General features: G+C 48.0%; 2 protein-coding genes across 12 annotated transcripts in view; one reads left to right on the top strand and one right to left on the bottom strand.

Annotated features, from left to right (window-relative positions):
* The window catches only part of cdc42bpab (CDC42 binding protein kinase alpha (DMPK-like) b), a 71,911-nt gene extending 51,558 nt beyond the window's left edge, over positions 1–20,353 (top strand). For 2 of the 8 annotated variants that reach the window (XM_085246935.1, XM_085246937.1), the window contains 29 exons: positions 412–522; positions 674–921; positions 2,404–2,509; positions 4,528–4,652; positions 5,684–5,789; positions 6,024–6,172; positions 6,258–6,349; positions 6,601–6,677; positions 6,856–6,903; positions 8,787–8,825; positions 9,164–9,283; positions 9,577–9,657; positions 9,736–9,841; positions 9,931–10,067; positions 10,220–10,359; positions 10,875–10,956; positions 11,170–11,389; positions 11,616–11,678; positions 11,778–12,031; positions 12,141–12,265; positions 12,342–12,556; positions 12,718–12,815; positions 14,147–14,231; positions 14,608–14,731; positions 14,973–15,090; positions 15,319–15,436; positions 15,526–15,683; positions 16,401–16,475; positions 17,654–20,353. In XM_085246935.1, coding sequence (XP_085103061.1) covers positions 412–522; positions 674–921; positions 2,404–2,509; positions 4,528–4,652; positions 5,684–5,789; positions 6,024–6,172; positions 6,258–6,349; positions 6,601–6,677; positions 6,856–6,903; positions 8,787–8,825; positions 9,164–9,283; positions 9,577–9,657; positions 9,736–9,841; positions 9,931–10,067; positions 10,220–10,359; positions 10,875–10,956; positions 11,170–11,389; positions 11,616–11,678; positions 11,778–12,031; positions 12,141–12,265; positions 12,342–12,556; positions 12,718–12,815; positions 14,147–14,231; positions 14,608–14,731; positions 14,973–15,090; positions 15,319–15,436; positions 15,526–15,683; positions 16,401–16,475; positions 17,654–17,785 — 3,552 coding nt within the window. In that variant the 3' untranslated portion in view covers positions 17,786–20,353. The remainder of the gene's footprint in view (positions 1–411; positions 523–673; positions 922–2,403; positions 2,510–4,527; positions 4,653–5,683; positions 5,790–6,023; positions 6,173–6,257; positions 6,350–6,600; positions 6,678–6,855; positions 6,904–8,786; positions 8,826–9,163; positions 9,284–9,576; positions 9,658–9,735; positions 9,842–9,930; positions 10,068–10,219; positions 10,360–10,874; positions 10,957–11,169; positions 11,390–11,615; positions 11,679–11,777; positions 12,032–12,140; positions 12,266–12,341; positions 12,557–12,717; positions 12,816–14,146; positions 14,232–14,607; positions 14,732–14,972; positions 15,091–15,318; positions 15,437–15,525; positions 15,684–16,400; positions 16,476–17,653) is intronic. The other 6 variants (XM_085246936.1, XM_085246940.1, XM_085246938.1 and 3 more) reach the window with 6 other exon arrangements.
* A 719-nt stretch (positions 20,354–21,072) lies between these two features.
* The window catches only part of fzd3a (frizzled class receptor 3a), a 34,401-nt gene continuing 29,675 nt past the window's right edge, over positions 21,073–25,798 (bottom strand). For 2 of the 4 annotated variants that reach the window (XM_085246944.1, XM_085246945.1), the window contains exons 7-9: positions 23,698–23,846; positions 21,782–22,192; positions 21,073–21,700 (exon numbers count right to left, since the gene is read on the bottom strand). In XM_085246944.1, coding sequence (XP_085103070.1) covers positions 21,442–21,700; positions 21,782–22,192; positions 23,698–23,846 — 819 coding nt within the window. In that variant the 3' untranslated portion in view covers positions 21,073–21,441. The remainder of the gene's footprint in view (positions 21,701–21,781; positions 22,193–23,697; positions 23,847–25,798) is intronic. The other 2 variants (XM_085246947.1, XM_085246946.1) reach the window with 2 other exon arrangements.

A 25,798-nucleotide genomic window follows, 5' to 3' on the forward strand; every position in this document is an offset into this window, starting at 1 on the left:
CGTCAGTGGTGACAGGCTGTCCTGGGCCAGTTCTGTTTCATCCACGTCATCTTCATCAGACTGCACGTGTCCTCTCAGAGAGCTGCAGCTTTCTGGTGTTTAGGGCTCCTCTGGTTGTTGTTATTAACCTGAACATCGGCCAACACCAGAGCGGATTTTACCCCCGGAGTCCAAACCGTTTGTTTCTAACAGAAATGTCATTTCACACTTTGATAGATCCTCAGTCTGTAAATATAAACAGGCCACTCACTCAGTGTCCTAATGCAGAAGTTGCTCACAGGTTTAATGTGTTTGTCTCTGTAATGTAAAATATTTGTGCAGAAATCTAGAAACGTCCAAAGTGTTCACAAAAGACGTGTTGCAGCTGCGACATGTTTAAAAGCTCGTCTGCTTTCCTCGTTTCATCATCAGATGGAGGCTCAGGTGGAGGAGCAGGCGGCCGAGGCTCAGAAAGAGAAGAAGCTGAGAGAGCGCAACGAGCAATACAGCCGACAGCTGCAGGAGGAGCTGGAGGGGCTGAAGGTGAGTGTTCCCAGCTTTAACCATTCAAAGTACTAATGACTTAATCACCCCGATGGAGATATTTTAGGGTTTTCCCCTGCATGAGTACAACGAGTCTCACTGGTACTCTTTTCTTCTCCATACAAATCTTTGTCTCATTCCCACCACCCAGGTGAAGCAGGCTGGCTCCTCTGCTGCCCCGGCCCCGGCGGATCAAACCCAGGAGGTCGGGCGTTTACGTGGAGAAATGGAGAAGAAAACGATGTTCTTCGAGGAAGAGTTGGCCCGCAGGGGGGCGCAGTACAGCGCCGAGCTGAAGGCGCTGCGTAAAGAGCTGAGAGATGCCGAGAGCCAACAGCTCAACCTGCAGAAAGAGATCCTGATGCTCAAAGACAAACTGGAAAAGACTCGTCGTGAAAGGTATCGCACCAGTTTGCCTTTCCTGGGGCTGCTGTTAGCGTTGGTTCCCTTTAGGTTTGTCTTTAATACGTTGAGTTTAATTCTTCTGTCGTCTCTTTCAGTGACGATTCCACGAGGTGATTACTGTTAACGATAGTTTCATCCCATTAATCCCCTTTGTGCTCTAAATATAGTAGAACTCCAGCCGTCCCCTAACATTTCCATAAATTGTGTTTAGATGGATCGTAAATATACCAGCGAGAGTTTCCCAGGCACACTGTCACAGTGTTTGCCCCACAAACATGAGTGGATTTCATTCCCAAGGCTGCACTAGTCCAGCTGTCCCTTTTATTTTTAACATTTTAAATTTACAGCTAATGGTGATAGTAGGCTGGTAAAACAAACATCTTAAAAAATGAAAATGACCTCGATGCTTGGGTCAGAGTGGGTGGAGGAAAGGTCTCACTTAGTCAGAGCTGGAAGGATGCAGGTCCCCAACTGAATTTGAAAGGTTTTAACATATGTTACCTTTATACCTGTAATGTCCTGATTACCCTGAATGACTCCTGTTCTGGCTTTTTGGGTTTGGGAGACCCGTTACTGTACTGTTAGTGTTTTAAATGAATCTGCAGGAGACGCACAGTTTAAAGCTGTCTGTGCTGCAGCGAGCTATTAATCTCTAATATGTCAAAAAGAGCTGGAAACCCTTGTTTCTTACAGCGGCTGACACACATCCTGATGTTTGCTCTGCTGCAGATCAGCATCACTTATTCTTGCGTTTGTTTATATGGGGCGTGTAAAGCTGCAACATGCAGACGATAGAATAATTCTGCTGTAAGACGTCTGTAGAGAAATGCTTCAGATCTGAGTGTTTGTTTAAAGGTGTCACATCTGCCCCTCGGTTCATCCTGAAGCACAAATCTAAACCAACAGTGCCGTCTCCACAGGCCTGTTCAAACTTCACTGCAGTCACTACTCAGTAATGGTTGGTGATAAAATGAGAGCAGCAGAGGCTGAAATGGTAACAAAAATAAAAAGATCTGTCAAAATGTGTCAACGTGGAGGTTTTATACCAATAAATGAGAAGAAGTTGTTTCTTCTGTGGCACTCAGGCTCACCTGATCCAACTCTGAGCTGCTAGTTTAATACAATTTGCATAAAACGTGTTTTTGTGGCGCTTTGTTTTGGTACCCTGTCCCATCCTGCCTGCTGTTAGTGCCATATTACTCCCACTGCTGTCTAACTCGGTGTATCAGATCCTAGCTGCATTAATGTGTTTGGGCTGAATAATGCATCTCGGTGTTTGATCTAAGGTTTGGACAGATGTGGGAGGAATTACACGAGAGCTCCAACAGACGTGTTGGTCTTAATGTTAAAATGACAAATGCGAGAAATCAGATGGAGTTTTGCATTTATAAATTGTGGGTTGGGAATAAATGTAAGTTTATACAAAGTCACAAGTTTTACAGTAAGTCTGTGTGTGTGTGCTTTTTCCCCGTCCAGCCAAAGCGAGCGGGAGGAGTTTGAGACCGAGTACAAGCAGGAGTACGAGCGAGAGCGAGTCCTGCTCACTGAAGAAAACAAGAAGCTGTCCAGTGAACTCGACAAGGTGCCACATCTTTATTTATACACAAAGTGACTGTCAGCGCACAAACCTGGGTCATCTCTGTCAGTCTTTAGTGAGCTCTCAACACACACCAACACAGCGCTTTGACCCCAGCTAACCCCAAACTCTTTCATCACATTCCTCCTCCACCCCCGCTCTCCCGCCAATGCCAAAGAAATCACTGTTCAATATCCTGCGTAAAAACAGCCGTCGCCGCCTCCACAGTGGATGGGATGACTCTCTGGACTGAGCTCTGTTGACTTTGGAAGTTCAGAAAGGCCCTCGTTTTAAACAATGTCTCATAAGCAGGAGACATTCTGACATTATATCACTGTACTTATTTGTGTTTTGTTAGTTGATAAAGATGGATTCGATCTGCGTGTGCGTTAGCTCCACCACCTTTTCAGCACGTTTTGAAGTGTGTAAAAAAAATTCTTGTTTGACTCGTCTCACCTTTCAAAGGAGGCTCCAGAGTTCACACCAAACTGCTTCGTCTTCACTCGGCACCATTCGTGAAACGACCTGTGGGCTGGACTTGTGTTCAGTTTGTCCAACTTTCCAACTGCATTTGACCTCCATCCTTGTTTTCGGCCTGAATTTCCACGATCAAAGAAACATCACAGGAAAAGCTGTTTGCGTTCAGTGTCAGCTGTTGACAGAATGAAATTGGCAGTGAATAAATATGAAAAGACATCCCAGTATGAGAACATCATCCATTGTCAGCGCGAACTGTTTTAGCAGCAAACATTATGGTTAGAAATGAAAAAGGAATCTGGACCCTGGTCAGGAATATCTGCAGTTTCTTCTCCAAGAGCAGGCAGATGTGATTGATCAGCATCGTTTGTCTCCCCACAGAGGTTCTTGTTCTGCCTCAGCATCGTCAATGTCATGTTCTTGGACTTGCAGTTAAAAATAAACTCATTTAAAAACTAACAATCGTTATCAGCTGGTAAAAACATTACTGTACTGAGAGATTTCACTTTCAGAGAGATGCTTGATAATAAAAAGTGCATCTTTCTGCCTTTTCACAAGTCAGACACAGTTGAGCGAGTCTCAGCATCGCTTTGGTCATTTGCACTGTTACAATGTTGCTGTTTCAGATATTGAGGTCTGTGTATGTGCAGGAAATCTGAGACAAAGGTTTTGGTTCTGTGTGACCTCAAAGAGAGCAGATATCCATATATGGTCATCCTGTGTACCTGCTGCTCAAACCTGCTGTTTATCAGAGGTGCTCTATCAGAATAAACTGAAACGTCTGGTTTAAGACAGAATTATTCACAATTCAAAACTTCTTTATCTTATACTCTGTTCATCTAAGCAGAACAAAGTGTAAAACGCCCATTTAAAGAAGTCGTGGGGAGATATGAGACAGAATCTCTGACATGCTTTGCTTTCTCCAGCATGAAGTATTTTGTAGAGCTTGCTTCGTTAATGGCTACATCCATGATTTCCTGGCATCCGATGGTCATTTCCAAACCCGAGTAGCTGCACATCTGTCACATCTGTGTCGTTCTGGACGTTTTCATAGTAACATGAGGTCAGGGGTGTGTCGAGCATGTTTCATGCCTAAGCTGGTGGATTTGCCCCCAGAGGTTTGCATGCTGGAGAATGTCACAGTGTCAGTGACGTAAAGCTTCTTTACAACACTGACATTTGCGTTTGCTGGAAACCAGCTTGTAGACCAGTTGCAAAACTATCCCACTTTCCTCATTCCACAAATATAGTGAGCAGTGAGCTGACCTCATGTCAGAGGATCTCACCCTCACATGTGAGGAACACGCGTGGTCCTGGTGTGATGGAGCAGCTGGGACTGAATCATAAAGTCTGTCTTCAACAACACGCTGATTAATTTTACGCGAGCACCCGAGCCTCTCATGTTCACTGACAACACGAATGGCAAACTGTGTGTAATGAGTTCGTTTACCAGGCGTTAGACTTTGACAGCTTTGTGATTTGACACTTTACAATATTGTGTTTAATAGCATGCTCTCCTCCCCCCACGTTTGTTCTCATTCCTGTAGCTAACCACCATGTATGAGAAGATGAGCAGCTCCAACAGGCAGCTGGAGGATGAGATGAGGGAGCTGGCTGATAAAAAGGAGAGTGTAGCTCACTGGGAGGCCCAGATCACAGAAATCATCCAATGGTAAGACGCACGCTCATATATGCACACTGCAACCTTCTCAAATGTCCCAGATACTTGCTGAGGCATACGCTTTCCCCCGCTGATGTTAAAGCGCCAATTCAAAGACGTTTATGTTCAGTGTGACAAAGTGCGAGCAGACACGCTTCTGTCTCGTAGTGGATTGGGTTCCTTGTTGGAGTATAACTGCAGCATTTCTCACATGCCGCTGCAGATCAGAGCTGCTCGGCCCTGCCTTCCACTCAGATCACTTCTCAGTGCAGCTGACACCTCGCCAGCTGCTCAGCCTCTCACTGTTGGACAAGCCTAAAGTCTTTACATAGCACACATACCACACACACACACTTCAGACATGTAAGTACAAGTGTTGTGTGGTATGCAGGTTTAGAGGAATGTAGGGATCACTGTTGCCCCCTGGTGGCCGGGGTTTGCTACTGCAGGGGCTAAATAAGGAAGTAGGATCACTTGTAGGTAAAAACAAAATGAATGAAACATCCTTTCACGACTTGACACGAACTCTGATTTTTGAATGTCAAACGTGTGTGGTGTGCGCTCTGTGAGCGCCAGAAAATGTTTACGTTAGCGTCAGCGTAAGTCTGTGCTGTGAACACGTCAGTTTATTCTACCTGAGTGTTCAGGGTTAGTGAGCGACTCACCTGCAGGCTGAACGTGTGTCTGTTTTGTGTTGGTGCGTGTGGTGAATGATGTGTAAGCAATGGTTAAGTGTGATACGGGTCACAGGACCTGAAGAGCATACAGTGAAAAGGCGCGTTTACAAAGTGTGTGTGTGTTTCCAATTCTGCCACTGAAGGATGTTTGTAGTGAGCTTCAAACAGCCCATCAGTGCTCGTACTGACAGAGAGATACATCTTTATATGTAAAATAAATAATAATATGCTGTCAGTGTGTGTTAGTGTTGGCTTTAGACTCTTGGTTTTATGGTTATGGTAAAGTTGACACCCATGGAATGTGTTTACATTTGTAGTAATGTGTGTGTGTGTGTGTGTGTGTGTGTGTGTGTGTGTGTGTGTCAGGGTGAGTGATGAGAAAGATGCTCGGGGCTACCTGCAGGCTCTGGCCACTAAGATGACAGAAGAGCTGGAGGGGCTGAGAAGCAGCAGCCTGGGAGCGAGAGCCACGGTAAATAAACACAAACACGTCGTCTGTCTGCTGCAGAACTAAAGGAAATCCCTTCTTGTTGTTGTTGGTAGAAACTAGTTCAGTGATTATACATTTTAAAATGATGAAGCCAAAGTGAATGAATATCATCAAAGAAGCCAGTCTTTCACTCTTACACTGACAGGTAAGTCGAGCAGCGGTGAGTCCCTTTCTGTCTGGTGATTCGCTCAGTTTCTGCTTCTGTCTCCGTTTCAGGACATGCCGTGGAAAATGCGGCGTTTGGCCAAGCTGGACATGTCTGCGCGCCTGGAGCTGCAGTCGGCCCTGGACGCTGAGATCAGGGCAAAGCAGAGCATCCAGGACGAGCTGAACAAAGTCAAGGCCAACAACATTTCCACAGAATGGTATGACTGCTGAACTTTTTTAAAAACAACTTAAACCAACTTTTGCTAAACGACAGCTAACGTATCATTGTGTCTGATCGATCAGTAAACTGCAGGAAGTTGGAAGTAAAAACCAGGAACTGCTGGCTGAGATCGAGCGTCTGAAAAAGGAGACGGAGGAGCTGCGGCTACGGCGAGGTGAGCACGCGTGCTGTGGCTGAGTGGGCGCTGTGCACTGAAACCGTTGGAGATTATCACACTGCAGGAGGGTTATGCAGCAATCAGACGCTCGGGACTCTTAATGTGTACAGACAAATGTATTGTTGCTTGGGGCTCATGAATCTGCGCCCCAGCTCTTTGAGGCGGTCCTGTGACTCGTGTAAGTCACCCTTTGATGTTTTGATATTGTGTTCTTAACAATGGTTGTGTTGTTTGTCCTGTGACTACAGGTGTCAAGCACCAGGATTCCCAGAATTCCTTCTTGGCTTTTCTCAACGCCCCCACCTCAGCTCTCGACCAGTTCGATGTAAGCATTACAGAGAAAATCTGGTTACGAGCACAACAACTGAAAGATTCAAATCCATGACTTTCAATTCTCTGCTCTCCATTAAGATGTTTTCTTCACGCTTTCATTATTTATTTTTCACCAGTTTTTATTTTTGTTTTGTCTTTTGTTTTCCTCACATCACTTCCTGCTACACAAGGATTCTTATTCCTCATCCTCATCTTCTTTAATTGAGTTTTGGGAAGATGTAAGTTTATCTTGGTTAGTTGGGTGTGTGTGTGTGTGTGTGTGTGTGTGTGTGTGTGTGTGTGTGTGTGTGTGTGTGTGCGCGCGCGTGTGTGTGTGTGTGCGTGCGTGCGTGCAACAGTAGCTGTAGGTCTGAGCATATGAACTAGATGAGATGGTGTATGTGCAGACTGTAGATTTGTGTCACTGTATGGAGACGTGGATCTTCGCTGTTATCTGAAGAAGGGAAACTCTGTTGTGCTTTTATAACAAGATGATTTAAAAGTGGCTCCACAGGATGGGTTTCACATTTCAGCTCACATATGTTAAAACTACATGTGATTGAAAGATAAAATGAAAATATAGACGAGCTCTCCTTTTAGTTTCTGTTAGTTTGGTTAAAAAAAACTTGCCTCGAGAGGTTTTGATGGACGTGTTTTGTGGAGACTGAGTCTGCTAGACTGAGTCAGCTGCCCTTTAAAACTTGTGTAACTATGAGCTAAATCTGAGACTAAAAACTAAAATAAAACATTTTCAAACAGTAAAAACTAAAGTGGAAGAAGAAAATCCACTGAAGCTAAACTGAATTAAAACACTAACCAGAAAATGCAAAACTCTAATAACTGGTTATTTGTACCATATCTAAGTCCACAATCCTTTGAGTTTGGCGACAGAGAGCAGGACGCATACGGAGCTGCCTGCAGGGCAGCTGGTCTTTCTCTTTTCATGTAGTCGAGAAGGATGTCAGAGAATCATTTTGTCTCTAACAGTTGAAATTAGGAGGGTTGGCGAGTACGAGCCCAGGCAGTGAGAGTGAAGTAAACGAGTGTCGAGGGCTGACAGAAAGTCAGTTTGTGCTGCAGCACCAAAGGCAGCATGAAAACACAACAGTAGTTGATTTCCAGTCTACATCTTCTGACTGTGTTGCGCTGGCCTGCAGTTTTTACGTCAGGCTAAACCGGACCTGCTGCGTCTGGCTTCCTCAGAAGCTACATGACCTCCACGTTTGCTGCTAACATGAGAGCGTTTTGGATTGAAGCTGCTCAGCGAGGGAATAATAATGTTGTGGCAGCTTCTCTAAACACACTGAGGACAAACGGGGAAAAGTGGAGTTTGCAGAACACGTCCACTTTTAAAACCAGATGTTTTCATTGTTTCCAGTCAGATTCATTTTACCTGCTTTAAGAAAATAACACGGCTTTATAGTTTAATTCAGTATTTAGTATGAACACTTGTGAAGGTGGACAGTTCTTGTAGTCCTTGTATTTAGATGCTTGCTGGACTGGCTCTACTTTGGCTTTCTAGAGCGAGAACCTGAGAAAACAACATTATTCACAAAGTTGAAGTATTTTCCAGTCAGGCCGGTCGCTGTTCTCTGTGCTGCATTTCCTTAGTAGCTCCTTCCATATTACACGTGTACGTTTCCACCATGTCTGCAGCACAAAGCCTCATGGATACATGAATCTAATGCAGTGCTTCCCAACCAGGCTCGCTGTGCCCCAGTGTGGCCCCAGTGTGGCCCCAGTGTGGCCCCAGTGTGGCCCCAGTGTGGCCCCAGTGTGGCCCCAGTGTGGCCCCAGTGTGGCCCCAGTGTGATATTGCACAGTTCATTTGACTGAAACAAGCAGCTTGAATTCAACAAAGCGACTGAACTGAAAAATGTTTGAGCAGAAGCTGATGGATCCAGGTGTGGTGGATCATGAGCTAGAGCTGTTAGAAATGTAAATCGATGGTTTTCTATTAGTTTCATTGTGCTGCAGAGGAAACGCTGCATCGGTCGGGAATCATGGGTCTAATGTAGAACAGCCTTTTCTCCCGTTTTCATGTGTCTCTCTGAGTCTGTTTAAAGATGTTTTCAGCCTTTCTGACTCATCTGTGTCTCTGCCTCTCCTCCTGCCACTGAAGCACTCGCCGTCCGTCGGCCCAGCTAGCAAAGGCAGACGTGTAAGCACCATCACAGATGTGTAGTCTTGTCACGCTGGTTCATTTGTGTGTTTGCATGGCAGGTGTTTGAATTTGTCCGATTGTGCCTGTCTGTGGTGCTGCAGGTGCTTTGTTTGCATGGTTTCTGGTGGATGCATGTGTGACACTGTTGTGCTTTGAAAGCTCAGTGAATGTGTTTGCTGTGTGTATTATGGTGACAGCCCTTTCCTATTAGCATGAATGCTGGCTAGGTGGTTTGTGATCTGTTCTTCTTCATTTTCCCTCGTCGCCTTCCTTTTACACCTTCCTCCCTCTCCTCCCGTTTGTCGCACCTTTCTTACTGTCCTCTCTCTCCACAGGTGGACTCTGTGGATAACTTCACCCCCTCCAACACGCCGTCTCGGGAAGATGACCCCAAGTCCCACCTTAAGCCCCGCTCTCGTTCACCTTCCATGGCTAGTGACATGGAGCCAATAGAGGTTAGACATTCCCTAAATCTGGGCAAGAAACCCACAGCTTCAGGGTCTCAGCCTCGTTTGCTGACCAGCAGCACATGAGCCGCCAGTGCTTTCAGACTGAGGTTAAATATTATGCAGCAAGTAAACATCAGAGAAAAATCACTGGCAGCTCGTTTGTCCTGCATGGCGATGATCTTCTCATGGCTGAACATCTGTGTGATCCTGAAGCTCCAGCAAGCTTGTTCTTTGCGACACAACGATTCTTTTTATAGGACGAAACAGTGATGATGTTCTTTGTGTTGTTGTTCACGTAGTTGATCGATCATCCTCGCTCAGTTCAGACGCCCACCATGCGCTCAGGAGGTTATGGCAGTATCGGGCGCTCCTCACCTAAGGTTGGTCATCGGTTACTCGCTGCTGAACGACCACGGCTCAAGTTTCTGTTTGCTAACCGCTCGTTATGTCCTCTGCAGCCCAAAGCACATCAGTTTGTAGTGAAGACATTCAACACACCCACCAAGTGTAACCAGTGCACCTCTCTGATGGTGGGGCTCATCCGTCAAGGCTGTACGTGCGAAGGTGAGCGCGAGAGGAACGGACGGGGGTGTTTGACACGATTCAGTACTCCTACAGTCACAGCCCTGACCCGTCTCCCTCTGTGCTTCTAGTATGCAACTTTTCCTGCCATGTAACGTGTGCGGACAAAGCTCCAGCTGTGTGCCCCGTGCCGCAGGACCAGACCAAGGGCCCGCTGGGCATCGACCCTCAGAGGGGGATCGGTACTGCTTACGAAGGACACGTCAGGGTGAGTGAAGCCTCAGAGACCCGCGAGGCTCTAAAGAACGCAAATGTCTGCAGTGTGTAGGATCCTCGCTGTTTAGACGTGAAACCGTTGGCGCGGACGCTTCGTGAGATGCAGGACTGATCGCACTGACGCACAGATCTGTTTGTTTGCAGGTGCCCAAACCAACCGGGGTGAAAAAGGGCTGGCAGAGGGCGATGGCTGTGGTCTGTGACTTTAAATTGTTCCTCTATGAACTGGGAGAAGGAAAAGCAACACAGCCAAGTGTGGTCGTCAGTCAAGTCATAGACATGAGGTAAGAACTCCTGAAACTAAGAAATGCTTTAAGCGTTAGAGGAAGAATTGCCTGCTTCAGTTTGTAGTTTCTAAGTAAATGTCAGTAAAAGTCACCAGAACGTGACTTTTGTGTTTGGATAAAATGTGTTTTACAGACACACGCGAGTAAATTATGATGGAAATCTTTGTTTTCTGACACATTTAAGCCCAAAGATTCATTTAAAAAAGAGAAAAATGAATCTGTCGTTAAAATAAAGTGGAGCTCGGCCATCAGCTGGTGTCCAGTCCGTAGCACGCTTACAGTCGATGGGCATCTGCAAGCTGCTTTGCAACCACCTCCACCCTTCGTGCTGGGTTAGACATAAACAATAGTGCATCTGTTGCTCTGTCGTGCATGTGGAAATAAGCAGCGCCTGTTAACTGCAGCGCCGTGACGGGAACATTTCTAACTGTTTCTTCAAAATGTTTTGGACTTGCGGCCTTTAGTGACGAGCATCGATGAAATGTAAACACTGATCTCCATCTTTCACCCAGGGATGAAGAGTTTTCAGTCAGTTCAGTCCTGGCCTCTGATGTCATCCACGCCAGCCGCAAGGACATTCCCTGTATATTCAGAGTGAGTACCTGTCCACGCCGTAAAGCGGCTCCTGGAGGTTAAAGGTCAAGGCTGTGTGCACAGTCATGTTTCTAATGATTGTCTTGCTTTGGATGTCGTTGCCAAAGGAACCATATTATGACAACTGGATGAACTTGAAGAAGAGATGCATCAAACGCCAAAATCTCTTTCAAACACATAATGCGAGCCTTCATCATCCTCCTCTTTCCTCAGGTCACGGCGTCCCAGCTGTCCCCCTCCAGCAGCCACAAGCCCTCCATCCTGATCCTGGCCGACAGCGACCAGGAGAGGACCAAGTGGGTGGGCCTCCTCAACGAGCTCCACCGCATCCTGAAGAGGAACAAGCTCAAGGAGCGCTTCGTCTACGTCCCCAAGGAGGCTTACGACAGCACCCTGCCCCTCATCAAGACGACACAGTCTGCTGCTATCATAGGTGGGCGCTCAACCCTCAGCAAGTGTTAAAATGGCGACCCACAAACTCTTTGTGTTGTCGTCTGAGCCGAGTGCGGTCGTGTTTTAGAAATGCACCGTTTAATCATCACAGCTGTTACCTGCTGTCAGACAAACACCCTCCCAGCAGTTTGTCGAGCGTTTTGACAGCAAAGAAAGCAGCTGAAAGTTTTCAGTACAGTCTTTCTCCTCTTTCGTTTCACTCTCAGATCACGAGCGCGTCGCCCTGGGCAACGAGGAAGGCCTTTTTGTCATCCATGTCACCAAAGATGGTAGGATCTGTGTTGGTGTTTTTGGTGTGTTCCCGGTTGTGCGACTCGTGTCGCCTCTGCTTTCTGCCTCGTTTCCCTCACTCCTCCCTCTGTCCTCAGAGATAATCCGGGTGGGGGACAACAAGAAGGTGCACCACATTGACCTGATGCTCCAGGAGCAGCTGCTGGCGGTCATCTCCGGCAGGAACCGCCACGTCCGCCTCTTCCCTTCGCAGGCCCTGGACGGCCGCGAGACCGAGTTCTACAAGCTGGCAGAGACGAAAGGCTGCCAGACCATCGTGTCGGGTCCGGTCCGCAACGGCTCGATCACCTGCCTCTGCGTGGCCATGAAGAATAAAATCATATGTTACGAGGTGAGAAAAAGCTCACTCTCGCTAACCCTCGAGGCTTCTGCCACTGCTCACTTGATGTGATTTGATGTGACTTGATGTGACTTGATGTGACTTGATGACACTCCTGCAGGTGAATAAGAGTAAAATGCGTCACCGTCGGCTGCGGGAGCTGCAGGCCCCGGGGCCGGTTCAGTGGATGGGTCTGCTCAGTGAGCGTCTCTGTGTGGGCTATCCGTCTGGCTTCATGCGCTACAGGTACTTTACATCATTACAGCTGCGCTCCCCTTCAGCGTACATGAGTCTGACTTTGTGCTCCTGAAACCCTCCACAGTGTCCATGGGGACATGTCCCCTGTCAGCCTGCTCCACGCTGAGGACCACACACTGGCCTTCATCCCTCAGCAGGGCCTGGACGCCCTCTGTGCCGTGGAGATCTCCAGCAAGGAGCTGCTGCTGTGCTTCAGTGCCATCGGGGTGTACGTGGACTCGCAGGGCCGCAGGTCGCGGCAGCAGGAGCTCATGTGGCCGGCTGTGCCCATCGCTGCCTGTGAGTGCGCGCAGTTTGATACACAGATGTGTGAATGCGACACGTGTGTGCGGGCCGTCACCCTGCGCTTATACAAGTCAGCGTGACTGTTGGGCTCTTACAGGATGTTGTTTGTGTACTTTTTATCTGAAAGAGTGAAACTGCTGTATTATGTTCCTCAGGCTACAACGCCCCCTACCTGTCCGTGTACAGCGAGAACGCCGTGGACGTGTTTGATGTCAACACCATGGAGTGGATTCAGACCATCCCGGTCAAAAAGGTCGGTGTGGAAGTGACCGAAGCTTCAGCAGCTTTGGAAAAAGCTCAGTCTGACCTTTGATGGCTGCACAGATCACAGATTAAACACTGTGTGTGTGTGTGTGAGTGTGTGCGTGTGTGCGTGTCTGTGTGAGTGTCTGTGAGTGTCTGTGTGTCTGTGTGTGTCTGTGTGTGTCTGTGTGAGTGTGTGTCTGTGTGAGTGTGTGTCTGTGTGTGTGTGTGTCTGTGACTGTGTGTGTGTGTGTCTGTGACTGTGTGTGTGTGTGTCTGTGACTGTGTGTGTGTTTTTCTGTGACTGTGTGTGTGTGAGTGTCTGTGACTGTGTGTGAGTGTCTGTGTGAGTGTGTGTCTGTGTGTGTGTGTGTCTGTGACTGTGTGTGTGTGTGTCTGTGACTGTGTGTGTGTGAGTGTCTGTGTGAGTGTGTCTGTGTGAGTGTGTCTGTGTGTGTCTGTCTGTGTGTCTGTGTGTGTGTGTGTGTCTGTGTGAGTGTGTGTGTGTGTGTCTGTGTGAGTGTGTGTGTGTGTGTGTCTGTGTGAGTGTGTGTGTGTGTGTCTGTGTGAGTGTGTGTGTGTGTGTCTGTGTGAGTGTGTGTCTGTGTGAGTGTGTGTCTGTGTGAGTGTGTGTCTGTGTGTGTGTGTGTGTCTGTGTGTCTGTGACTGTGTGTGTGTGAGTGTCTGTGTGTCTGTGAGTGTCTGTGTGTCTGTGTGTGTCTGTCTGTGTGTCTGTGTGAGTGAGTGTCTGTGTGTGTGTCTGTGTGAGTGTGTCTGTGTGTGTCTGTCTGTGTGTCTGTGTGAGTGAGTGTCTGTGTGTGTGTCTGTGTGTGTGTGTGTGTGTAAGTGTGTGTGTGTGTGTGTGTGTGAGTGTGAGTGTGTCTGTGTGTGTGTGTGTGTGTGTGTGTCTGTGTGTGAGTGTGTGTGTGAGTGTGTGTGTCTGTGTGTGAGTGAGTGTGAGTGAGTGTGAGTGTGTGTGTGAGTGTGTGTGTGAGTGTGTGTGAGTGTGTGTCTGTGTGAGTGTGTGTGTGTGTGTGTCTGTGTGAGTGTGTGTGTGTGTGTGTCTGTGTGAGTGTGTGTCTGTGTGTCTGTGTCTGTGTGTGTGTGTCTGTGTCTGTGTGTGTGTGTCTGTCTGTGTGAGTGTGAGTCTGTGTGTGTGTGTGAGTGTGTGTGTGTGTCTGTGTGTGTGTCTGTGTGTCTGTGTCTGTGTGTGTCTGTGTGTGTGTCTGTGTGTGTGTGTCTGTGTGAGTGTGAGTGTGAGTGTGTGTGTGTGAGGTGACTCCAGGGACTAAACTCACACGTTGGTCTGAATCTCAGCAGATTCTCTCTCTTCCCCTCCAGATGCGACCTCTGAATGTGGACGGCTCTCTGAACCTGCTGGGGCTGGAAACCGTGCGCCTTATCTACTTTAGGAACAAGATGGCCGGTAAGATCGCTCTCTGTGCCGTGTGAGGTGAAGAATTCGTCCTCAGTCTCTTTTTAGCATTTTGCTGTTAAATGTCTTTATTATTAAGCGTAGGATTACCTGCAAACTACTGCAGTGGCAGGTCAGGATCCAGCTGATGTGAGCTGCTTATATGACAGCGTAAGACCGAATTGCAGCGTGACAAAGGTCAGGTGTGCGCTGGGCCGTCATCACGACCCTCACAGATGGAAGCAGCTGATGTTTGTGTCACGTGCAATAAGTTAAAGGAAGTCGCATAAAAACAAGCGCTCCTCTGTGTTGCCAGTTTGAATCTTCCTCTGGTTTTGATCTGTGTCCAGCATCAGCAGCCAAACGATGATCTTTGTTGATCTTTCAGAGGGCGACGAGCTGGTCGTCCCGGAGACGTCAGACAACAGCCGGAAGCAGATGGTGCGCAGCATGAACAACAAGAGACGCTACTCCTTCAGAGTGCCCGAAGAGGAGCGACTTCAGCAGAGGAGGTAGTTTACCTGAAGCTCTGTACTCGCCGCCGGGAGCTCTCGGAGAATTCGCCGTTATTTCCCCAAAGCTGCTCTCACCACGTTCTGTTACTCTGAGCTGCTTTCCAATGCTGATGATGGCCTGTGCCCGATGGTTGCGATCTGTATTTTTAACTGAACCAGCCGTATTAGCATCATCCTTGTAGGGAGGAAAAACCTCGTTGCTGTCTTTGACGCGCTGATCCTGTGTCTGTGATTCCAGAGAGATGCTGCGAGATCCCGAGATGAGGAACAAACTGATCTCCAATCCAACCAACTTCAACCACGTGGCTCACATGGGACCAGGAGATGGGATCCAGATCCTGAAGGATCTGCCCATGGTACATGTGCAAACACACGAACATGCTTCCTTATCCTGTCACGTGAGCGTGCCATCCCTGACATACTGAAGCCCCCCCCCACACTGACACTGTCTGGTCCTGAGTTGTGTGTCTGTAGAGAGCATGCATCATGTTTTTCTGCCCTGTGTGTGTGTTTACGTGCACCCTCCTCACTCCTCTCCCCCCGCACTGCACTCTGTGTGTGTGTTTTCTGCGTGTTTAAACCAGAACGTCCGTGTTCAGGATAGCCGAGCGGGGTTCAGCGGCTCCGTCAGCATTCCCTCCATCACCAAGAACCGGGCCGAGCCGGGCCGCTCCATGAGTGCCAGCAGCGGACTGGGCATACGTGAGTACCGGCAGTCGTGTTAGAGCTCACGTTCGGGGAGGTTCGTCTGTCTGTGGCTTCATGTCCGCCGCCTCCTCTCGTCTCCGCAGGCTCGTCCTCGCAGAATGGCAGCGCTCTGCGCAGGGAGCTGTCAGGAGGAAGCTACGGGTCCAAACGCCAGACCATGACCTCTCCTTCCGAGAGCTCCCTGTCCTCTGGCGGAGGGGTGGACTGCGGTGATGCTCCGCTCTCACAGTTCGACAGAGAGGTCAGTGAACGTGCAGCTTCATGTGAGGTTGACTCTGAGTATTAAACAAACATTAACTAAATAACTCAGTTTTTACTGGCTGTTGGCTCGAACCTGCAACATCGTGTCAATCAAACATCAGCTTCGTATGACGTCCACATAGAGACGGCTGTTTTCTTGTCGTGAGCTTTAGCAGGTAGACATTATCAGCAGAAACTGCCTGTACTCCCCTTTGAACCAAACTCCTCCATCAGTCACGAGCATCCCGACATCTGCAGGCCGCGCTCCTCATCCCATCGCTCCGCAGGTGTTAGCTCCCTGTGATGTCAGCAGAGGCCGTATTTGCCGTGATTCTTGCTTTTAGCTTTTAGGTCGGATGAGAGCCAATCAGACTCCAGTCTGGCACTGGTGGTGCAACATCGCTCATAATGGTTTCCGGCAACATCACTTCTAAGTTGTTTTCACTCGCATGAAGTGACTCTGATCGAGAGTACAGGAAAAAAATAAAAACAGCAATTATGGGCGACGGCTGCCCCCCCCCAGTCCCCCTGTCATTCCCCCTGCTGGTCCTCCCTTCCCATTGGACGTTGTCAACTCCATCCTGCCCCATCTCGCCTCCCTCCATCCTAACTCAGCTGTTCCCTGCTTCGTGCCTGTCCCCCTCCCTTTCCCCTCATCCCTCCCCACCCCAGCATGTTGTCTGTGGGCTGGGCGCTGAGTCTGAACTCTCCTCTGCAGTGGCAGGCAGTCTCACCGTCGGAGAAGACCCCCGATCTGAAAAGGGCTTTAAGGACCCTGCTTAGTAAGATGAAGGTAACGTCAACAGCTGCAAACACACAACTGAGAGCACCGTGTCACTGTGTATCTCACACACACACACACACACACACACACACACACACACACACACACACACACACACACACACACACACACACACACACACACACACATCACTGAGTCGCCTTCGCTGCACCATTTCAGCGCCGTCACATCAGCAGCCTCTGATTGGTTCGTTGCATCTCTCAGCTGCACCATCTGGCCTTCGTGTCATCGCCTTTCGTTGCCGATGGAGTGGCGCGGCGCTGCTTCACCATCGCTAATCACAGAGCATGTGTGCTTCCATACTGCCCCCCGATGGCCTGCCCATGTTTCCTAACCAGGAGCTGTCAGCTCAGAGCACAACCAGACCTCTGGTTACTCAGCAGGTGATGGGAAATGAATACATAGTAAAGGAACGATGTCACAAACTTGAATAAACATAAATATTTTGGCATTAATAATCCACACAAGTTTTCAATGCATGATGTTTCCTCGTTATATTGGTGGTGCCACCAGGAGGCCCCTGGTTGTAAGACTGTGCCGTCACACACAAAGGAAAAAACTTCTCTCATGACAGAGAACAAGAGTGTGCATGCTTGAGCGTGTCAGGTCGATGTGGGCGGGAGCAGTGTAGCTGCGCCTTTGCTGCCCATCTACACGGACTCATGCAGCTGTGCTTCGTGTAGCCGTAGTGTGACTGTGCTCTTTAGTGTTTTATAGGTGGGGTGTGTTTAGATGGGATATAAATAGACGATTGGATCGGTGAACTGTAAGAAACGTACATTACACAGTGTATGAAACACCCAGGACATCAGTGAGCTGGAAGGAGCCTCACACGCTGTACAAGGGTGAAGCAAGCCCACACACACACCACCAGCTCGGCCTGCCTGCATGTTTGTTTTCCTTCAGCTGATCATTTCTGGTCAATCGAGCCGTTCATCTGCATAAGCGGAAGACGAGGCGGGGGCGGGTCAGCGTCACTCAGTCTGACTTCCTGTCTGCCCCGCCGTCACAAAAAGCAGATTAATGAGCAGTGCATGTGCAGCAAGCACTCGTCATCAGTAGCTGTTAGGAGCAGACAGAGGCGCAGCTTCATCTGTCGTACACGTCCCAGTTTACTTTGTGGAAGGGATCGTCTAATTTCTCCAACTCTTCCCTCTTTCCTCCAGGATTCGGACTCCCCACGCCACTCCACGGCCTCCAACAGCTCCACCTTCAGCAGCCCTCCCAGCCCGGCCTCCCCACACAAGACCAAGTCCCTGTCCTTGGAGAGCACAGAAAGGATGGGCTGGGACACATGAGCCCCCAGCGGTCCATTCGACCCCCCTCACCCACCCACCGACTGACCCATCAACGACCCACCCACCGACAGCACAGGACTCCAAATTCTCCAACTCTTCCTTTTTTGAATATTGTTCCCTCACTGCCCAGAGAACTGCACCTCCTGCCCACCACTCCCTCCCAAAGAAGATTTGTCCCACTTTACCCCCCCGCACTGTGTCTCAGCGTTCTTCCACAGTGGGGCCGAAACACTCGCTAGACAGCGAGGGACAAGCTATCAAATGCTATCAGTGGTGTACATGTGGGTGCTGATGTTTGGCTTGTGTGTGTGAGTGTGTGAGAGAGAAGGTGTGTGTGATGTCGGGCAGGTGATGCAGGAACAGGAAGCTCCCATTTTGGCTCTTTTTGGTCAACTTGTCGAGATTCACTGAGAGACTCTTAAAAAGTCACGATGCAATCCAAAAAGAAGATGAAATATTATTGAGAGCAGAAGGTTTGTACTTGTACATAGGACCCGCCGGGATTCAGGGGACAGTGTTTTAATTTATTTATCAATCATAGACGAGGAAAGGGGCTCTGCTGCTTTGTGGGCGAAGCAGACGGGTGGAGTCCCCCCCCCCCCCCCACCCCCCCACCTGCTTTCTCTCTGGGTGCTGCAAAAAGATAAAAAAAGGAATTACTTTTATTTTTTGCTCCTGATACTAAGTGCAGCGACTTTATAACATTTTTAATTTCCACCATCAGCAAAAAGCTCCAACAGCGGCTCCTGTGACATCACACGACAAACTCATTCGGTTCCCCAGAGCGAACGACATCATCAGGGGTGCGCGTCCTCCGTCGTGGACGCTCCACGTTGTCCAGCCAAAACTCCCGACACAGTCATGTACATAGGTTCAGAGTAGAGAGTAATATATGATAAGGAAAATACTATAGAGAACTACACGGGGCGGAAAACTCCTCCTTTATTTTCCCGCTTTTGTTTGGAGTGATTCCGGGTTGTTTCGCACTCGAAGCCATTTTAAAACCACTTATTTTGTTTTTACTGATTTATTTTAGATTTGTTTGTTTTCATGTTGTTTCTATGACGTGTGCGCATCCCTCCCCTCCACTTCATATGAGTGGGGGGAAAAAAGCTGACTTGTGTATCGGCACTGCTGCCTGTACGCAGACACACACACAGACACACACAGACACACACACAGGCGGTTGTTGCCTTGTTGTGCTCCTCTGACTGTTGGCGGTGTTTGAAAGGTCGCTGAGATGAGCTGTTTCACCAAATACGGACACAACAGGGAGGCGCCGCGACTTTGCTCGTTCCAACCAACGTTTTAATGACTCGTGAAAATTTGTAAGAGGAGGGATTAAAAAAAACGAGAATGTAAACAGTGCGAGGAAGTCACACCTGGGTTTGTGTTCTGGAGGCGATGGAGTAAATGACCTCTGCCTGTTGTTGTTGTGTGACCTGAACAGGGCCGGAGCTCTGAGCCGCCTCCACGGCACTACTTTACTCTACTTTACTCTACTTTACTTTTCCTTTGTCAGTGGAAAGGCCTTTAAAAAAATAGAAGAGGGGGAAACGGTGTGGCAGCTTCTGGCTGCAGAGCAGGGCATTCACAGCCAAAAACCTGTTACCTCTGTTCATCTCCTGTAGGCATTTTGACCCGAGGGACACGGCGGCGTGGCATCAAAGAACCCACAGAGGGTTTTAGCCTCGCTCCACATGATCCCACTCGTCCTGTTTGTCAGAAAGGGAAAACTCTTCAGTGGTCATTCCCCCTGTGGAAACACAGCAAAGAGCTGCAAACAGCTCATTCCAGGTGTTCTTATTTTTATTATTTTTTAATTTGAAGAGAGGTTTAGAGCTCCCAGCTGGTTTTACTCCAAATATCTTAGAACTTTTTTTAAGCTAGTGACTCCTTCGTTCCTGCGACGAGTTCATCTGCAGAACGACGAGCCGGTGTGTGAGGTGTTAGCCAGGCGGCGTCTGTTTTTCATTTTTGGCCAATACTGTGCAGAAAATCTGATCCTAGATGTCCCGGTTCAAAGAGAGCGAGAAGGGGAAACTCAGGAAACAAATTTTCAGTCAGATGAGCGCGATCGAGGTGCGTTTGATTCATTTGATGGATGGGCAGCAGTAAGTGAGGGAATGTGACTCGGGTGGAGGCGGCAGTGAGTATTGGGTGACAGGTGGCTTCACGGCCGAAGTGCCGCAATTTAAAGAAATGGAAACGCCTTTACATTTCAGTGAGGTCTTATCTCCAGTACCTTCTATATTGTTTTGCTCTTTCATATCATATTCCACTTTGTTTTCTAGGATTGCTTTGTAATAATTTGTACAGTTTTGCATGTTATAGATGTAATCATTTGTTTTCAGTTTGTCGTTTTATTCTTTTTGGAGCGGTTTGGGTGTTTTACTGAGGATAACCCACTACAGCTGATGTAGATTCTTTTTTTGCACAAAAATATTTAAGGTGTAAGGTCAAAACAAAAATAATGTATGGAAGCGGCTGCCACACTTACGTGGAGAACTCATTATATTAACCTGACTCCGATGTATTTCAATAAAGCGGAGGGCTGTTACAAATACACTCAGTGTTACCGTGTGCTCATTTCTCCTCAGGAAACATCAGAAGCTTTTGATTGTTTTGAAACTTTATTACAAATGACCAACAGGAATTCACTTTTTACATCTATGAACATGTTTTGCCTCTGGAGGAAACGTTGCTCTAACTTTAGTAAGGACACATTTGCAAACAGGACGGAGTAAATCTGCTCAAAGCGAACGTGTTCGGACGGAAAGGGAAGGTAAGCTGTGTTCAGGTGTCCGTACAGCTCCATGAAGGTCGCTGGTGATCTGCTTGAGGTCATTGAATCTGTGCTTCATCACCTCTGTTGGGTTTGTTCTCTTCGCAGTCATAAGGCAGGAGTTTGGATTCAGCATGTATACTCTGGATTTCAGCCCTTGGGTTTAAAACAGCAAAGCACAGACTGACATGATTTCCTTGTATCGTTCCAAACATTATTGCACAGGTGCAATAAAACACTCACTAAAATCCAGCTTTTAAAATGAGGCGAGGCTTCTAGAAAGTTCAGCAGACTTAAAATGCCTTCGTGTGCAGAATAGCAGGTTCAGATTCAGCAGAGATCTAAAAGCTGTGGATGGATCTGAGAACTTTCATTCAGTCGTTTCATCCTCACTGAAACCAGTTCTTTCAGTTCTTCTCCATTTAGGCCAGTCTTCTCCTGATTGGCTGCCCCTCATAAACAGAAGAAAACCTGGAACAAGGGTAATAAATCTAAGCCCCACCCCCACCCCAAAAACCTCCCAAACACTAAAGACTAGAGGACGGAGCTCCAAATGTCTCGTGTCCATCATCGAAGTCCTTTTATACAAAGTAAGCCGCGTCGTGCGGTCGGTCACATTTAGTTGTCTGGCTCAGTCGTCGTTCCCCGACTGGGTGGAGTTTAAAAACTGTGCTAAGATTCACACTGGAGGCTACGTCATAAAGCTGTGAGGATGTTTAAGGCAAAGATTTCTGTCCCGTGCCCCCCCCCCTCTGTAACCAGACTGTCACTAAGCTGATGCAGCATTTGTTTCATCGATATTTCAGCTCTGAGCTCCCAAACCCATCACAGTGGCTGCTCGTCGACATTCTCCTCCTCAGACTCCACCCCTTCAGGCGGTCGCTCCATCCTCCTCCAGGACTCTGTGGATCCCGTTTCTGGGCACGCCGAGAACCGCCGTGGCCCCGCTGCTCAGGTCCCTGATGCTGCTGTGGCGCGACTGGTTCTCGAGCCTCTGGGCGGAGCCGTGCCGCGACAGGCTGTCGAGGTGATTGGTGCTGCAGTGCCTGGACTGTGATTGGTGGTTTAGACGAGGCAGGCTCCCATATGGCAGCCGCTCGTCTGCGGCTCTGAAACTGGAGGCCGTGTATCTAAATGGAGAGGAGCAGAAATGAGCCTCGGGGCTGTGCGGGTGGGCGGGGTTAATGAAAGACCGCGATGTCAGAACCTACCTGCCGTCTCGCGAGCGGTGCAGGCTGCCGTGGTAGCTGCTCATCTTGGAGCGGGCGCTGCGCACGGAGCCGGCTCGGCTGGTGCTGGCGCTCGGCGGCTCGTCCAGCATGGCCAGGTGGGTGGAAGAGGCGTGTGTGGAGGTCCCTTGCGTGGATGTGCCCCGTGACTTCCTCACAATGGGGGTGTTGGGATCCCTGAGGAGCAGCTGGGTGAAGTCGGGCTCCTGGAGCACTTGTCGGCTATCGTTGACCATCCTGCTGCAGCAGGTGGAGGAAGAGGAGGAGGGGAGAGGTGGCAGGGAAAGATGCAGGGTGGAAGGGAGGGAGAGGGGGAAGGTGGAGGGGCGGTGGGTGTGGTAGAAGAGGATTGAGGAATGTGTGGAGCAGGCAACGGGAGAGGGGGTTAATGCTCTGTTTGGAGGGGAAGTGGTGCAGAGGAGGTGAAAGCCTCAGAAGGCGTCACTGCAGGGACACAAACTGAAGACTGAAATCAGGATCTGTTCACATTAAGCTCTGCGCTCACCTGCAGGTCCTCACATCAGGCTTAATGATACGTGTGTGAGACAGGTGCACACTCTGCATTTATAATGTGATAACTAAGCAAACGTGTTTTTATTTGTTATTTTGGGACCATGTGTGAGGAGCTCCGGAGCGTCAGCAGCTGCCCTGAAACAGCCGCGCTCCCATCAGCTGCTGTACACGTGCAACACAAAAGAAATGAAATCCAGGTCTCCTTAAAATAATATTTGAATCAGTATATGTGGAAACATTTCAGTTTGCCAAGCTGTAAAATGTTTGAACTGTAAATGTGTTTCGGGAAGAGAACGCGAGTCCTTGTTTAGTGTCTCCATTGACTACAGAACAGATTAGGAAGAGACAGGAAGTCCACATTTACAGGAAACTGCAGTCTGCTGTCTATCTGCACGATGTGTTGTTTCCCCAATATTAGTGTCTCTTTACTGGTAAATCTATAATTAAATTCTCATTTATCAAGTCCTGAATAATCAGATCTTATAACACCAAATGATGCTGATGGAGCACTTTGCTCTCAGGCTGCTGGGTTACTTCTGCTTCCTTTTTAAAAGTAGAATGGGAACTGGAGCCTTCAGCTTTCAGGCCCCTCGTCTGTTTATCATTGATTGAAATTCATTCAGAAATGTTTAACGACTGAGCTGTCACAACTTTCAAGTACAAAGTTTTATGAAGTCTGCCACATTCCCCCCTTTTTTCTTTTTTTATCCTTTATTTATTTCTCCTTCTTATTTCATTGTGCTGTATATTGTTACTCTTATTTGCCTTGTATGTCTACTGTACAAACTGAACTGGAATGACTGACTGTTCGCTTTATAAGTTCAATAAAGTTTGGAAAAACCCTCTTCGGCCGCTCCCTTCTGCCGTATTTTGCAGCAAAATAATCCACACCCACCGCCGCGCTATGAATTGTGGGATATATGGGACCACGAAGCGTGCACCGGACCACGCTTGATATTTGGGGAAATCGACAGCGCATTTGGAGTATGCATTTGAAGTACACTTTGAATTGGGACAGCCGTCGTCACGTGGCGGTGACGTAACCGCACTTAAAATGCGTACTTCAAGCGTGCAGACTCTGAATTGGGACACAGCCAAAGACGGCCTCATTGTTGACCATTCATTTGCTTTGAAGAGGATTTTGAGAACATACGGGAGCTGATGTTGCTGCCCTGTGTGTCTCATTCAAACTACACTCGGATACTTTTTTAAATTATTATTTCATTATTTTGCCATCCACAGCTCTGAAGTTAAAACTAAATCTGATGATCACCACAGAGAGATGAAGCGCTTTGAGTTGTAAATACTGGGACAAACCTCATGTAAGCTTATTTATATTTAGCAAAATCACACAAAGACGCCGTCACAGTGTGACACATACGTACTCTTTACGTCTCTTGCCGTGGAAGAAACTGGCCCACTCGAAGCAGGTCTTCTTACTGCCCACCCAGAACACAGAGGGGATTCCTACAATCAGCATCATCAGGTACTTTATGAGGAACAACACCAGGTCGGGGTGACTGGTCTGCTCCACCTGGAACAAACAAGAGGGTGGAGTTAGTGCAGTTTCCGTTAGATTAGTAACTCTATTGGCTCAGGTTTGTAAAGCACTTAATACAATTTATGGTCTTACTGTAACACAGAAGTAAAAAAGATATATCATGTACATCATCATCAGTGTTCAGCAGCGTGGAGCCATCAGTCAGTCTGTGCATGCAAACATCAGCATGAACAAGCTCATTAAGAGGCCTGCTGACTGAGTGGCTTCATCGCTTCCCTGTGTGTGTGTGTGTGTGTTCCACTCCACATCATCACTGTTGCTGATGATGAACCTTGCTGAGGGCATAAACACAGTGTCATCCATCTCTAACTAACAGACCAGCGCCCTCCTCCTGCTTCTGTGCAAATACACTGCTGCTGCTGTGAAAGGTGGAGGTTTGTGTCTGATGGATGATCCCATCGGGTCAAACGTGAACACACAGCGAGCAATAAAAGGTAAAGTTGCAGTGCAGTTACATCCATGCAGGTGCAGAAACAACTTTTGACTGCACTTCTGCAGCTTTCCTCACACAGTCATGCGTGCTAAGCTAACTGTAGCTGCAGATACTGGCAGCCCTCACAGAGCAGTAGGGCTGCCACAAACAATTATTTTGATAGTCGACTAGTCACCGATTATTTTTGCGATTAGTTGACTAATCATACAAGGTACAGCTTACTGCACCAGCAGCATCTGCTCTTATATAACTATCATTAGCTTACAGCTTTAAGTGTTTCAGGTCTGTGCTAACTAAAAATAAAGACAAGATGATAGTTTATTAAATTTTAATGACATTTGCAGATTGTTTCGGTGAAGTTTAATAAACTCCTTGCTATCTAAAATATAACAGGACACCGGAGTAAATTCTGAGCATCTCACACTTCTGATAATCAGCTGTCTGCTTGATGTTTATTCAGCTGTGTAAAAACTATAACTTTAATCTCAGACAAACTGATTTACTCAGGAACAAATAAAATACTAAAAAAAAGCCAAACAATAACATTTTTAAGTTATCTAAGTGACTCATATATCATGTTTAACCTGAGTAGCGAAAGACGGCGGTGGGTTTGAAAACGATCTGCCGGGAGTCCGGTGTTCTCACGGCTCTAGTTAGCCTAGCCCCCGGCTAGCTATCGAGCTACTAGCTAGCTAGTGGGTAACAGACGTCTCCGAAAACGTCGGAGCGCTTTTGAAAATATGCGGTGTCTTGATAAACTGAGCAGATATTTGAGGTTTACACAGCTACATTCTCGCCTGAAAATATGTTAAACGTTTATTTTGTGACCCAGAAAGAATAATAAGAGTAATATTAAAACTAACTAGCTGCCGCCATTGTTGGAAACTGAGCTGGGCTGCGCTATGAATTCTGGGACACAGCTTCTTCTTCTTCGGGGTTTAACGGCAGCTGGCATCCTTGTACATGCAGTGCTGCCATCTTCTGTTTCAGTCCGTTATTACACTCTTAAATCCTGCTACTTATTCCTGCGTCTTTTGGGATCTTACAAAGCTTCAAACGACGCGTCGACTATTAAATCAGTCGTCGACGATTTTGATAGTCGACGTAATCGTGACTAGTCGACTAATCGTGGCAGCCCTACAGTGCAGCGTCCCAAACTGAACGCATGTTGTTTGTCAGCGTGTAAACGAGAGATTTCCTCAGTCACAGTTAAAACGAGGTCATTTATTTCCAGCTGAAGTTTAGGAAAGCGCACAGAGCTGGCCCACTCTGTCTCATCACCGGAGTGCTGCTTCCTGTCGTCTCTCCTCCTGCTTCCCGTCCACACAGATGTCGTCATGATGGCCTCGTTATAAGCGGGCCGGGTGGAGAGCCTCGAGGCTCAGGATCCACAGAAGAACTCATTACCGCACAGAGATAAGAGACTGGATGCATGACTGCAGGCAGCATCCTCATTACAGGCTGTATGACCACACCGCTGTCCAGCCATGTG

This window comes from Mchenga conophoros, linkage group LG15 (assembly GCF_057382185.1).
Source record: "Mchenga conophoros isolate Kocher_MC1m ecotype Shallow Benthic linkage group LG15, M_conophoros_male_GT1.1, whole genome shotgun sequence".
NCBI classification, from domain to species: domain Eukaryota; kingdom Metazoa; phylum Chordata; class Actinopteri; order Cichliformes; family Cichlidae; genus Mchenga; species Mchenga conophoros.